The following is a 14,557-nucleotide window of genomic DNA, read 5'->3' as shown; positions in this document are numbered from 1 at the left end:
CCCCCAGACAAGAGGAGGGAGAAATCGCTTCCGTTAGGCTTCTGGGCAGAGGGGCTGGTGATGAGAGGCTGGTGGAGAGGGAAAGGAGAGTGGCTTGAGCGCTCTGCTCTCCACCAGCTATGTGCCACTATGCTCGCCTCAAACCTAGCTCCTCTCCAACCCACAGACTCAACTGGCTGCCTTTGTGCACACCCTCTCGAAGAATGTGAGCCCTGCCCAGCTCCTTACCCCAGACAGGGGAGGGAGGAATCGCTCCCACTGGACTGCTTGCTGGGCAGAAGAGGAGGGGAACAGTCATTCTGTCCTTGATGTCTTCTAGAATTAGATGTCCAACTCAGCAGCCTAGAGTGGCAGGAATCACTATTTGTTCTCTTAATGATTGGGATCCCAGTTCTATAATACAGTGTACCAGCTGCCCCTCCTAGTCTTATCCCTTCCCCAAAATGAAGAAGTCTTGTTATCTATACTTTTTTTTTTTTTTTAACCCATATCTTCTGTCTAAAGTACTAAGATCCTAAGTATCAGTTCTAAGGTAGAAACAAGTGGTAAGGGCTAGGTAACAGGGGGTTAGGTGACTTGCCCAGGGTCACATAGCTAGGAAGTGTCTGAGGCCATATTTGAACCCAGGTCCTCCTGTCTCTAGGCCTGGCTCTCTATCCACTGAGCCACCTAGTGTACACCTTGTTGTCTACACTTTCACACAAGTCATTGAGAAAAATGTTGAACAGAACAGCCAAAGACAAAGCCCTATGGCAGCATCCTATTAATGACTTCTGCCCAGGCTGGTATTGTTTCCTTTTTCTCCACCAATCCCAAATCCACCGAGCTGTACTATCATCTATCTCACCCTTCTCTGACTTGTCAACAAAGACAGGATGAGAGACCTTGATCAGTGCCTTCCTGTGTTGGGAACCTCCCCTGGTATTCTAGGTATCTTGGGGGTGGGACAGCTAATCGACATGTGAAAGAGAACAGCCAGAGACATAGTAAGCTTGTAGAAAGCTGTTCTGATCTGCCATCTGCTGATTTTCATTTTTATACCTTTTTCTTAGGATTACATACATGTTGGCATGAATTCCATTCCCCCCATACATCTTTTCTTGGAGACAGTGTATTAAGTCATACCTTTCATTTTCCAATAACTTTTGATATTTTTCAAGGTGTGTTTGACATATCTCTTGGACTAAAGTGGTGTGAAAGTACAGGAGGTAATTTCTCCATTTATCACTTCATTGTTCTTTTATATGTACTGTACCGAATCAGGGACCAGGGAGGGGGGAAACTTGGAGACTGTTCTGGCCTATTTTTGCAGGCACCTGTGTATGGGAACCTAAGTTAGGGTTTTTAAATCTTTAACATTAACTCACTATTTGCTGGTTTGTTGTGGGGTGTGTAAGAAGGAGATTTTAGATATTATACAGATATATATTTAAGGTGTGGCTGCCAGGAATCAATAATTCAGATTGATTCCAAATTTAAAATAGACCCAAGTCAGGATCGGGTTTAAGGTAGTTTATTTACAATTAGGAAGGTAGAAGGTAGGGAAATAGAGAGAGGGTTAAAAGGCTAATAAAACTAGATTACACGCCACAAGGCCTTAGCAATCAGAGAGGCAAGAGGCCTACTTAAGGTAGAGAGTCTGGGAAATGCCAAGGTAGGCCAAGGAAGTCAGCCTAACTTACCCACGTGACAATTTGGAGTGGAAGCAGCCTGAGGACTCAGCCGATATCCTTCAGCACCAAGTTCAAAGCAGGAACTGCCCCAACAGGAAGTAACCAACATACTTGAAGAGAGATAGTGTCTCTTGTCACTTCCTGTGGGTCCACCTCTAATTCAAGTGGACAGATGGCAGCCTCTACACTGATTTGGACTGCCCAAAGGGCAGTCCCTTGTTCTTGATTTGTTACTTATTGTCACGTGTGGGTAGCTCATCTCCCCTCCCCACTAAGGGGGGTGGGGATGATATTATCTCTGATGAGTAGAGTTTTGACTATGAATGGGCTAGAGCTAATTCCACTTACACAGGTGATTTCAGGGGAAGTTTCTGTATCATAACATATAAATGTGGGGTTTACTTAGGTGTTTGTGAGGGGCTTGTCCCGGGGGCTCTGCTATTAGCCTGTATTGTTTTTCTGTGTTTCTCTGGGGCTGAATAAGGATATTGATTACAATAATTCCAATAAAGGGGAATGTTAGTGAGAAAAGAGTCACATAGGGGAATCTGAGTGGAATCACCATCCTTCTGTCACCTACTGAGCCGGTTTCATAGTTCATGCAGGACCGTGCGAACATCATGAACTTTGATGGCTTCCTGCATGGCTGAACCATTTGTACTCTGCCTGAAGAGCTCACCTGATCCCCCTTCTGACAACTCTGAAAGGAAGATGAAGTTAGACCAGCATGACTTATTCCATTTTTCTCTTTAAACATGTCTTCATTTTAAAATCCCTTATCCCCAGAATTCTCCCCAAATGAAAAAAAGAAAATGATAACCCTGCTAACAAAAAATCACAAAAGCCCACACATCGACCCCTTCCAAAAATACCTGTCTCATTATGCATCATAAGTCCATCAGTCCTCTTCTTTATCAGCTCTCTGGAACTGTGATGGGTCATTACACTAGTCTGTTTTCAGTCTTCTCAGGGGTGGTTTTCCTGGTTCTTCTGCTCACTTTACTGCATCAGTTCATACAGATCTTTTTAGGTTTCTCTGAAACTATCATCATTTCCCAAGAAAATGCCATTCCACTGCCCTGTACATAGACCTTCATTGGTTTCCCCATTCCTCCCTTGCTAGGTCCTCTTTGCTACATCAAAAGTTGCAGCTACAAATAGCTTTGGTCTTTTTGGACCATCCACCTTGTGGTGTGGCTGGGTCAGCTATGCCTTCTAAAGGACCTTTGCTGGCTTAGTGATATCCGCTCCCCTTTTCCAGAGCTCACAAGTCATTCTGTCATTGACGTCTTCTAGAATTAGACATCCAGCTCAGTGGCCTAGTGGCAGGAATCACCATTTCCCATTTTTAAGGTCAAGAAGTCCTGTGGTTTAGCAGCAACGTTGGCAAATTCTCTCATTTCCTCGGGCCATCATTGATGTATTTTTTTTTTTATTTGTCTCTTCTTTGAATTCACCAAGAGTGGGTAGGTCTCAGATCTTGATATCTCCTCTGTACCACCCAGCTGCCCCTTAATAACCTTAGAATGCTGCATAGATGGAAGGAGTTGCTGGTGTTCTTATTTTGGGGGGATTGAAGTACCTGGGAGGTCATCGAGCCTTCATTACTGTGACATCCCTTTATTCTGTGATTGGCCTGGGTGTGATGGCTCACAGACTCAGGAGATTTAACCCTCAATCAGATGTGCCTGAAGCAGTCCTAGTAGGCCAGATGCCACGGAGCATCTGTCCCCCTGGACATCTGCACGATTCTCCTCTCATCCATTTGCTTTCTCAGTTCCTCCTCGGGGTCTTGGCACCTGATATGGACTTGGGTATGATTTCATCCAACAGGTATGAATGAGGTCCTGGCATTTAGCATTGCTTTAGCCCAGGGGTCTGCAACGTATGGCTCTCGAGCCATATCTGGCTCCACCTCCCAACCCACCAGTCCGGGCAGAACCCCAGGATGTGCCCCAGGAGGCCCTTCAGCCCCCACCCCAGATTCCAGCATCCATCCTCCTCCTTCCGCACGCGTTTATGGCTCTCATGGCCAAAAAGGTTTCTGACCCCTGCTTTAGCCCATGGACTCTATGGGTCCCAGAGAGCAGCTCCTTCGGCTGAGTGCCTCCGAGTCTGTCCCATTTAGAGATAAGCCTTTTAAAGTAGAATTAGTCTATAGGAAGGTTAGGAATACTAACCCACCAATTCCTAAAGTACATCTCCATGGAGAGTGAAGGGGAAACGCCTTTGTTACTATTTCCACTAGAGCCAGTTAGACCAAAAAGCTGAATTGGATTTGGAAAAAAAGATTAAGAAAAACAAACTAAAAGCTGGATCCAGATGAATCCTTTCAGCTGTGGAGAGAGCACCTGATAGCAGGTTATAGTATGGTCCTCTCAGTAGATGCCCAAAGCCCTTTTATACAATACTAGAAGACGGTTAGGTTTCTGTTGGATTTATCTCACTCAAACATGTCCTGTACAGTCTGGGATGAGTCATTAGCCTTGAAAGGAGAGGAGACCTCAGGACTAGAGTTCAAGGTTTTCTCCCTTCCTGGAGCACAGAAGCTCCCTGGGAATCCCCACTCAGACCTCCTGGTTGATACTGTCCATCTCTGGGCTAGCCTCCCTTGCCCGAGGATTGTTGCTACTTTGCTTCTCTCCACATCTTCCCCTTCATGGCTCCATCCCCGACCTTCTCTCCTCCAGAACCAGTGAGCTTATACACTAGTCATGGGAGAAAGGTGTTAAGAGTTCCCTCCCCCTGGAGACAAGTAAATAATTGATCTTTCTAGAAGACTCATTTGTATTCACAAAACAAAATGTGGAGGATGGACTTGGTGTAAAGTCTGTCTCTCAAATCAGATGTTTTTGATGATTATTTATACCTCAGCCATTACGTAGGGCCAAAGGAGGTGGAACCGCTGGGGGTCTTGGGTTCTTGAAGGCTTTGCACACAGAGCACAAGTCTATCAACCTAGAAATATTTTTCTCTGCAGCCAACTGCATGAGTCTTGTGCAAGGACCAGCCCAGCTAGGCCCAGAAAGCTTGAGCCTAAGGATAGTACAGACTCTGAACCTTAACAGGCCTCATCACCAACAAAGTGTGGCCCAGGCCCAGGGACAGCATTTTGGTAGGTTTTGAACGGTGAGGGCAGTAATGTAGATTTCTGAAGTTGCACAGAAACTTTTTTTTTAACCCTTCCCTTCTGTCTTAGAATCAGTATTATATATTGGCTCCAAGGCAGAAGAATGGGAAGGGCTAAGCAATGAGGGTTAAGTGACTCGGCCAGGGTCACATAGCTTGGAAGTGTCTACAACCAGATTGGAACCCAGGACCTCCTGTCTCTAGGCCTGGCTCTCAGTCTGTCAAGCTACCTGGCTGCCTCCTACTAAGAAACTTCTAAAGCCTTCACTGTGAGGCCCAAGACCCACAGGCATAGGTACTATCCATGGAGAAATCTCCAGATTAATGGATAGTGTGAGTGTCTTCTAGAGGGGAAAGAGCTGATGCTTCAGGAGAATCTTGATAATTGAGGCAGATCAGCCAGCCAGGGAGGCTGGAATGAGCTCTGAGTATGAGCCAATGGAAAGCCACATAATTATGTCCTTGGCTCATTTTTCTCAATTGATTATCACAGTGGGCTCCCTGTGGATCTCCCCCCATTCCATGCCCTCCTAGACTGGCAGAGTGATTTTCTGTAAATGCAGATCTGGCCATGTTGCCCCTCTGCTCCATCAGAGCTAATGGCTCCCTGTTACCTTGAGAATGAAGTATAAACTCTTTCCTTTACCTTTTAAAGCCTTTCACAAGGTGGCCTCAAGACTCATTGAACCTTATGGACCCCCCCCCCCCCTTCCTCCAAGCTTGGTGATCTAGCCAAGGCAGTCTTCTTGCTAAGCCTTTGCCCTGCCTGTGTCCCATACCAGGAGTGTCCTCCCTCTTCACCTCATTGAATTCTTTTCTCTCCTTCACAGTCTCGCTTGTATCTATTAGAATTTATTCTCTTTTGAAGTGTATACATATTCAGACACACCCGTGTGCCTCTCCTGATGGCACGTGAAGAGGGATCCTTCATTGTTTTGTATCGATACCCAGAGTGTGGCACATAGTAGGTGTGGGATAGATCCCGCTCACATCTGGAGCTTACCTGTGCTCTTCGTCTTTGACTCTTCTTCCTTAGGAGTTGAGTAAAAGATGATTTTCTCCATGAAGATCAGGCTCCCTCCCTCACCCTTCTGTCTACCCCTGTTGACTATAGACTCCCTATATGGTGCCTGGGATGGGGTACGCTCTCATTGTTCATCTTTGTACCCAAGCCGCCTGGCGGGCCCCTAGTCACCCCTTGGTGTTCGTTGCATTAACCTGGGAGTTCCTCCTTGCCCTGGAAGCCCACTGGGCTAGACCTGAGACCAGCCATGACTGTGGCCAGCTATATCATCTCTGAGCCTCAGTTTCCTCATCTACCCTCCCTCACCGAGTATTAGAAAGGCTCAGAAGGGCCGTGCCTGGCCGGCTTCTTGGATTCTGTGTGGTGAGGCTGTGGAGTGTGACCTTCTCTTGTCACTTTTCCCACAGGAGCTCATGCGTCAGCGGGGAGTGCTTCAGCGCACAGAACAGATGGTGGACAAGATGGACCAGGACTTAAAGACTAGCCAGAGGCACATTAACAACATCAAGAGCATGTTTGGGGGCCTGGTCAATTACTTTAAGTCCAAGCCTGCCGACGCCGCACCCCCCCAGAATGGCGTCGCCGACTCCCAGCCTAACACACGGTGAGCAGCCCCGCTGGGCAGGAAGGTGGTCAGTCCCTGTGGGAGTCCAGGCCAGACATCTGATAATCCAAGGAGCAGCAGAGCCTTGATTAAGCCCTTAATGTGTGCCCGGGACTCTGCTAAACACAAGTGATACGGATTAGGGGCCATGATGGGGAAGCCAAAGGAGGGAGGTTAGAAGCAAGGTACCCTGGGAGGGAAGGGGCATGGCCAGGGCTCTCAGAAAATAGCAGTTATAAATAGTGTGAGATGGTTGTAGCTAGGTGGCACAGTGGATAGAGAGCCAGACCTGGGGTCCGAAGGTCCTGGGTTCAAATTTGGCCTCAGACACTAATTAGTTATGTGACCCTGGGCAAGTCACATAACTCCCTTTGTCTAGCCTTTACTACTTTTCTGCCTTGGAACCAATGGATAATATATTGATTCTAAGATGGAAGGTAAGGGTTTCAAAAAGAAGAATTGAAAGATCTAGTTAAACCTGACAGATCAAGGCCCACCTCTAAGGTGCTGCTTTTGAGGAAGGAAGGCGGGGGGGGGGGGGGGGGGGCCAGGGAGCATAGTAGAAAGACCCCGGGATTGAGGTCATGTGTCACTTAGGGCCCGTGTGTCTCTCTGTTGGGCCTGGGCCTGTGCTCGGTGCCAAAAAAGGCAAAAGATTGTCCCTGCCCTCAGGAGCTCGCAGGCTAGGGGGCAGACATAGCACACATCTCCCAAACAGGCTCGAGAGCATGATGCCTGACACGTGGTTAATGCCATGTAACTGGAGGCTGTTCTTACCATTATTATTCCAGTCGAGGCAGGTGCCAGCATCAGAGTTCAGGAGGTCTGGGAAAGGGCAGCTCACTCCTGCTCTAGCACCAGATGACTCCCCAACGGGTGAGGCCCAGAGCAGGTGCTCCATGGTGTGGCTGGATGGTCTAGTCAGGCCCTGCGAGAGGATGGGACCCAGCTCTCCCAGGGAGTCAAGACGAGCCAGGATAGGGGCTGCCATTCAGTGTTGTTGACTGACAAAGAATAAGCTCTGTGCCCCAGGAAAGCCTGGGGAGCTGCTAGTAATATGTTATGTTCCTTTTTTTTTCTTTTGTTCATTCGTTACTTGCAGACTGAAAGAAGCCATAGTCACAAGCAAAGAACAAGAGGAGAATTATCAGGCGAGCCACCCTAACCTGAGAAGGCTGCAGAGTTCAGGTCAGTACAAGGCCTAGGGCAATCTCTGTGGGGGTGTGGGGGTGCTGGGCTGGTGATTCCTTTCTGCTTTGCAGAGGGGTGGGCCCAGGCATGGTAGAGAGGGGAGACAGGGAGTCAAGCCAGCTGGAGTAAGTCGAGGGCTTTCTTGATCTCGGTGAGACGGGACAGGGTCGTTTGGGGCCACCCTTGAAGGTAGGGATAGCAAGGTCAGAGGGAAGCCCGGTGGGCTAATGATTGCTAGTTTTCCCAAGCGTCCTGGCAGTCACCAGCTTTGATCCCCACCACAAGCGAGGTTGCCTGTCATTTCTGGGGAATGCTTTGTAGGGGTGAAATACCAAGCAGTGGTGAGAAATTGTGCAAACACTCACAGGGCTGGCCAAAGAGCAGCACTGACCAAATGTCAGCTGTAACCGAGAGCTGGTGGCCTTGTGAAAGCTCGGCAGAATCTGGCATCTCCTGTGGGTACACATTCCCACCACACCTTAGAAGCTGTGGAAACCTGGAGATTGGGTGGCCTGGAGCTCGGGAGAGGGTCTGGGTGGGTATATTTTGGAGACAAAAGTGTAGAGAGAAAAGCGAGCAGGCCTAGGTTCGAATCATGGGAGGCACCCACATTTAGTGATAAGAAAAACCTGGGGACCTAAGAAGACCGAAAATAGTCCAACAGGTAGAAGAAACAGGATTCCAGGTAGCAAGCATCTGGGAGCAGGACAAGGGGGGAGGTGTCAGCAGGCCTGGAGATGGGAGGTCCTGGGTTCCAATCTGACCTCAGATATTCCTAGCTGTTTGACCCTGGGCAAGTCACTTAACCCCAATTTCCTGGCCCTTTACCACTCTTCTGCCCTGGAACCAGCACTTAGTGTTGATTCTTCTAAGAAAGTGAGGAAGGAGAGGAGGCCAGTAAGTCAGGGGCAGCTAGGTAGCAAAGTGGATAGAGTGCCAGGTCTGGATGCTCAGTGATTTTGAAGCTGCTGAATGCCAGGGACTGTCAGGAAGGGGGCAAATTAGGGCTTGATTTATCTATTTACCGTCTAAACCAGTGGTTCCCAAACTTTTTTGGCCTCCCGCCCCCTTTCCAGAAAAAATATTACTTAGCCCCCTGGAAATTAATTTTTTTTTTAATTTTAATAGCAATTAATAGGAAAGATAAATGCACCTGTGGCCATCACCGCCCTCCTGGGTTGCTGCAGCACCCACCAGGGGGCAGTGGCGCCCACTTTGGGAATTACTGCTCTAGACTAAAGAAAGTGATGGCACAAACATTGAAGTTTTCAATTCCACTTAAAAAAAGAAAAAGAGTATCCTGGAAACTTCCTTTGGGTGCAGGGATACCTGCATTGGCATTCTTGGTCAGACTCTGCATCATCCAGATGGTGGTATTGGTAGAAGCCTAGACTCTCAGAGCTGAAAGGAACTCAGACTACTAGGGGTGCCAGGGGTGCTGGGAGCCCCACATCGATCGTGTCACTACTTCTTTCTTAAACAGACGCTATCATGGGTGGGTCCAGCTCCGCCATCAGCACTGACGCCTATCCAAAGAATCAACATCTCCGAGCCTATCACCAAAAAATAGATAGCAATCTCGGTAAGTCTTCAGGCCTGCCCTGGCCTTGGGGTGAGGGGTGAGCAGAGCTGCCTGGGCATCACACCATCCCCTCGTGCTAAGAGGTCAGCCAGGAAAACTCAGCGTGAACAGCTGATGCTTCTCAAAGCCTCTGCCTGCAGTGCTGTCCTGATGAGGAGCAGCCCGGTAAGCCTCATGGAGCCTGCCTCCATCTTCCCTCTCTCCTGGGCCCAGCTGTATCCTGCCTGTGTGCAGGCAGGGTTAGCTGATTTCGTTGGTGTGCTGCAAGCAGACAGAACAGCTGAGGAGAGATGTGGAGTGGGCACAGGTGGGCTACAGCCCAGGGCCAGACAGGGAGATCTGGGAGGTATGCTAGATAGAAGGGCTGCATAGCTGAGCCCCTCAAGGTAAATGGTGGTGAGGAAAAGAGCTGGGCTTTCTTACAATAAGGACTTGTTTTGGAGGGCCATTCCAGTGCTCTCCTGGTGTCCAGAGAGCTTCAGAGGAGCCTGAGAAAGGCCCCCAGGCCACTGGGTAGATGCTCTCTGAAGGAGTATGAGAGAGCGTGGACAAGATCCAAAAGAGGAGACGGCCTCCATAGAGGGAGCCGCCCCATCACGGAGCCCAGGTGAGTGGATGCCTGGTGGCTGTCCACAGCACGAGGAGCCTTGAGGCATGGCATCCCATTTCTTACAAGACGGAATGAGGACATTGCTGTGTGATGTCCGAAGGAGGCAGGAGCCGTCATTTCGTAGGACGGATCAGGGAAGGTCATCTCCATAGAGAATATTGTGTTTGAGCCAAATCAAATTAACATCAAGGAGCATAGCTCGAGAGATGGAAGGGACCTTTCTGATCACCTCCTCCACATTTTACAGATGAGGAGACTGAGGCCTAGCTTTCTGTCGTTTCTGTGTTAACTGAACTAATGAGCCCCAGTATGGTAAGGACCCCAATCCTAGCCTCACAGCTGCCTTGGAAGGGACACCAGGATTCTCTGTGTTGGTGGGTTAGAGAGCTGAGCCTCACAGAAGCAAAGGAGTTTGCCCACGGTCGGGGCTGACATAGCTGGCAGGCAGCAGGTACTTGCTCCTTAGGTCTCTGAGGAAGACAGAGACTGGATTGAGTAGACTTTGTGGCCTGTCTCACAGGGCCACATAAGAAAGTACAAACATTGGCAACTTTGCTCTGGAGGGGGAGATGAAGTAGAGGAGGGCGCCTGTACTTGGAGGCAAGAGACCTGGCTTGGAATCTTGGCACTCCCATGCTTAATGAGTCCCTGCGCCTCAGTGGGCCTCAGGGACCCTTTTATTTCCACTTGAAGGAGTCAGTTTATAGGATCAAAGACTTCAAACTGAAAACAGCCTTGGGGCATTTGGGGCTGGCTGGCAGCTGAGGACACTTCTTGTCTAAGTCATCTAATCTGTGGATCCAAAGGATGGCAGAGAGCAGAGACCACCTAGGTCAATCCTTCACTGAATACCAGAGACCCCTAACTAGCAAGGGATCACTGTCCAGCCTTTGCTTAAGGTCCTCAGGAAAGAGGAGCCCCAAAGCCCACCAGAGCAACCTTTTCCCCTCTGGGATGGCTCTGTGGTAGGAGTTGGATTCTAAGAGCCTGCGTTTGCCTCTCCTTGATCAAGGGCCAGGCAGAACAGTGCTAGTCCTTCTTCCACCAGTCTGGGAGTATGTCCTTCCTAAGTCATTGTTTCTCTGGGCCAGGGTCAGCAAACTGTGACCTCCTGAGCAAGCCAAGAGGGGTTGCTCCTTTTTTAAATCAAGGTTTATGCTGTACAACCTTAGTTTCCCCAGGCTGTTGTCATCTGGTTTAGTCTCAAGGCCTCCAGGAGCCTGGTTTCCCTCCTCTGGAAATTCCCCATCTTGTCCTTCCCAAAAGATGGAACCAAGAACAAACAAAGCATAGTATTCTTAAAAGTGGGCTGAATAGGACAGAACTAAACCCCTCTATCACCGGTTGTGAGGTGAGGGAGTCCTTTCCTCCCCCAAGGTTCTCTCCATTTCTGTTTTAGCAGCCAGGTCCTCCCATTTACTTCTTTAATCCCAGCCTTCTTGTGAGCTGGCCCTAATCTTTCTGCATGCGACAGCCTGCCGGAGGCTCAAGAACTAAAAAGAATATTAAAATTCCGACCATTTTTAAGCACTTGCAGTTTCAGTGAGTTTAGATACTTGTTCAGTGCTGTGGATGGGCTCCCCTTGGTGATGTTGGAAAGGCCTTGGAGGAAGATAGCGGTGAGGGTATTGTGGTTCCTGTGCCTAAGTGCTGGAGATAGAAAGAAACATAAAACAGAGTCCCTGCCCTCAAAGAATTCACAGTCTAATGGGGGAGGCATGAAAGCAGTTATCTACAAACAAGATGTGTGGAGGGGAAATTTCAGGTAATCTGCAGGAGGAAGACTCCATAATTAAGAGGAATTGAGAGGCAGCTAGGTAGCAGAGTGGATAGAGTGCCAGGCCTGGAGTCAGAAGGACTTGGATTCAAATCTGACCTCAGACACTTCTTAGCTGGGTGACCCTGGGCAAGTCACTTAACTCTGATCGCCTGGCTCTTGCCCTTCTGTCTTAAAATTGTTACTAAGACAGAAGGTATAGGTTAAAAAAATAGGAAAGACTTCAGGTAGAAGCTGAGATTTGAAGTAGGACTTGAAGGAAGCCAGGAGAGAAGAGAGATGAGGAGAGGGAGGTGGAGTATCCTTAGGAGGAACACTAAGTTGGCCAACGTCACAGGAGTACATGGAGGGGGATAATGTATAAGATGTCCAGAAGGGTAAGATGGCAGAGTAGGCAGCTTGTGAAAGGCCAATAGGATTTTATATTGGATCCTGGAGGTAATTAGGGAACCATTACTGAGTGAGGTTGCCATGGTCAGACCTTCACAGAACAGACTAGAGTGGGGAGAGATTTGAGGTAGGCAGAAGCTTCCCCCTTCCCCTCAAGAAGGCTATTGCAATTGTCCAGGTTTGAAGTATTAGGGTTGCCCTGGAATGAAGGCAACGTCCAAGGAGAGGAGGGAGCCTATCCAAAAGGTGAAACCGATAGACTTTGGCGCCATATTGAATATATGGGAAGTGAGAGAGCGAGGAGCCCAAGATCCTGGGAGAATAGTGGGGCCCTCTATAATAATAGGGAAGTGGAAGGATGAGGTGGCTTGGGAGGGGTGAGGATAATAAGGCCAGTTTTGGGTGTGTGGACAATTTTTATGGGATCTCCAGTTCAGGATGGCCAAGAGGCAGTTGCGGATGCAAACCTGCAGAGTCTAAAGCTTCTCGCTGTTTTCCCTTCTCACAGATGAGATGTCCAAGGGACTTGGCCGGCTCAAGGACATTGCCTTGGGAATGCAGACTGAAATTGAAGAACAAGACGACATCATTGACCGACTCAACACTAAAGTTGACAAGCTAGACATAAATATCAAAAGCACAGACAAAAAAGTCCGGCAGCTTTAGAGACAAATTAGGTTTTCTGTTTGTTTGCCATGGAACGATCTGAGAAATTCTTTCCTTCCCAAGATGTTTTTCAAAGCCTTTGGAAGAATTCCATTTCACTACTTTAGTAAGTTACTGATTAAGCTGTGTCTGCAAGTGGTACAACAGTGTAAGTCTTCTAAAGAGTTACTTAGCCAAGATGGATAGGGAGGAGGGCAACCCTGAGCGGCCAACGCCCCGGCTGCTTTGCTGGAATGAGAAGAAAGTAACTCCACTTCTCAATCTAACGAAAAGGCCGTCCTAGGAAACGAGGAAAGATTCTCACATTGCTGTTGTGAGAAAACCAGGAAGCTGCTCTGCTCCTCATCTAGAGGCGTCAGACCCGGAGGGCTGAATTGGGGTCCCAGGCCTCCCTTGTGTCATCTCCCTTCTTGTTGGAGTGGGAATCACCTCCCCACCTGGACCCTCCATCTGACTGACAGCATCACCCTGCTGAGATGGCAGTTCTGAAATCAGGCATCTCCTTGTGTGTTTAATTAATCTCTGTCATCTCTGAGCCTCCTTCTTCCCTGAGAGATGGCATCCATGACTGCTCCAGCAACTTTCTTTCCTATCCGCTGTCATTGTCCTTGCCGCCTGCCCCAAATTAGGAGCCCTACCTCTCTGGGCCCACAACTGCTGCCTTGGCAAAGCCCTCAAGGATTGTAGGCCATTTGCAGTCCTTTTTGTTTGTGTGTTGATTTTTTCCCAGCAGCTCCTTTCCCAAGAACTGGACAGAAACTCTACCTTTTGTCTGTCCCCGTCCCCCCTTCCCGCACATTAGCCTTCTTCGAACAAAGTCTAGGGTGTAACTGCATGTTTACACAGTGGTCGTGTTCTGACTAATCCCCTATTCTTGGTGTCAATTCATGCAAGTCAATCTATTTTGCAAAAAGAGAATTTGAAAAAATAAGGCTTGACTCATAGAGAGACGAGGCCTCTGGCAGAAAAGAGGCCCCCCAAACTCGAGCCAGAGCTCAGCCTCTCCTGGGCTCTGGATTCCCTCTTTATTGGGTCACATTCCACCACAGTAAGAATATCTGCAGCAAGACTAGGAGACTCTAGGAGGAAACCCAAGGAGCCCTGAGGCCAGACAAGGTGGGGATACACTTGAGGCAGAGGTATGTCATCTCGTGATTTAGTAAGACAGCCTGTTAGTTAAGAAATAGGCCAGCCAGGGTGGAGCAGCTGGCCTCTTTCCCGCTGACAGTTCCTGTTTTTTTAGTCTATTCCTTGGTAACTTCGCTGTTTTAGGCCTCTCACTATCTAGCAAAAGAGAGGGAGGGAGAGAGAATAGTTAGGCGTGTGTGTGTGTCTCCATATAGAGATATTTTTACAAGGGAGAGATGTGCAAAGACATGTCTACCGAATGCCGAATGACACTAACCGTGTGTGTGGAACACCTCTGCAAAGAAGAATCTGGGATCCATTTGTTTTAATGGGCATGACTTGACTGACCTCAGTTTACTTTTTGAGCATTAAGGGAAAGAGATTTCTTAAGCCCCTCGCCTTGGTTATAGATAAACCAAGCAGGAAGTCATTTTTAAAGCACCTTATTTCATAGGAGCCTTTTCAGAGGAAGAAAATCAGCTTTCATTATGAGACCTGTGAGGAGGATTTCTGTTGACCCTCGTGCCTATTTACTGCATCTTCAGGTGCTCTGTGCCTCTCTGGCCTTGGTAACCTACAGAAATAGGGCTTCCCTGTGGGGAGGCCTCTGGAGAGCAGCACTGACATTAGTGGGTAAAGCTCAGCAGCATGACTGAAGATCTGCCCTTTGCCAAACCTGCTCAGGACCAGGCTGGATCCTCCCACTGATGCCTGGGAAGAGAGAAGCAGAGGGAGCTCTGAAATGGGAAGGGCATTGAGTCGAGGAAGTAAGAGTTGGGTTCG

At 48.6% G+C, this 14,557-nt stretch overlaps 1 protein-coding gene across 1 annotated transcript in view; it reads left to right on the top strand.

Moving 5' to 3' along the window:
- The window catches only part of SNAP29 (synaptosome associated protein 29), a 19,862-nt gene extending 7,014 nt beyond the window's left edge, over positions 1 to 12,848 (top strand). The window contains exons 2-5 of the mRNA XM_044674671.1: positions 6,234 to 6,430; positions 7,533 to 7,618; positions 9,105 to 9,203; positions 12,489 to 12,848. Of these exons, the coding sequence (XP_044530606.1) occupies positions 6,234 to 6,430; positions 7,533 to 7,618; positions 9,105 to 9,203; positions 12,489 to 12,646 (540 nt within the window). The 3' untranslated portion in view covers positions 12,647 to 12,848. The remainder of the gene's footprint in view (positions 1 to 6,233; positions 6,431 to 7,532; positions 7,619 to 9,104; positions 9,204 to 12,488) is intronic.
- The last annotated feature ends 1,709 nt before the right edge of the window (positions 12,849 to 14,557 follow it).

This window comes from Gracilinanus agilis, chromosome 1 (genome assembly GCF_016433145.1).
Source record: "Gracilinanus agilis isolate LMUSP501 chromosome 1, AgileGrace, whole genome shotgun sequence".
Classification (NCBI taxonomy): domain Eukaryota; kingdom Metazoa; phylum Chordata; class Mammalia; order Didelphimorphia; family Didelphidae; genus Gracilinanus; species Gracilinanus agilis.
The sequence above is the reverse complement of the archived record's forward strand: the minus strand, read 5'-3'. Positions and strand labels throughout refer to the sequence as shown.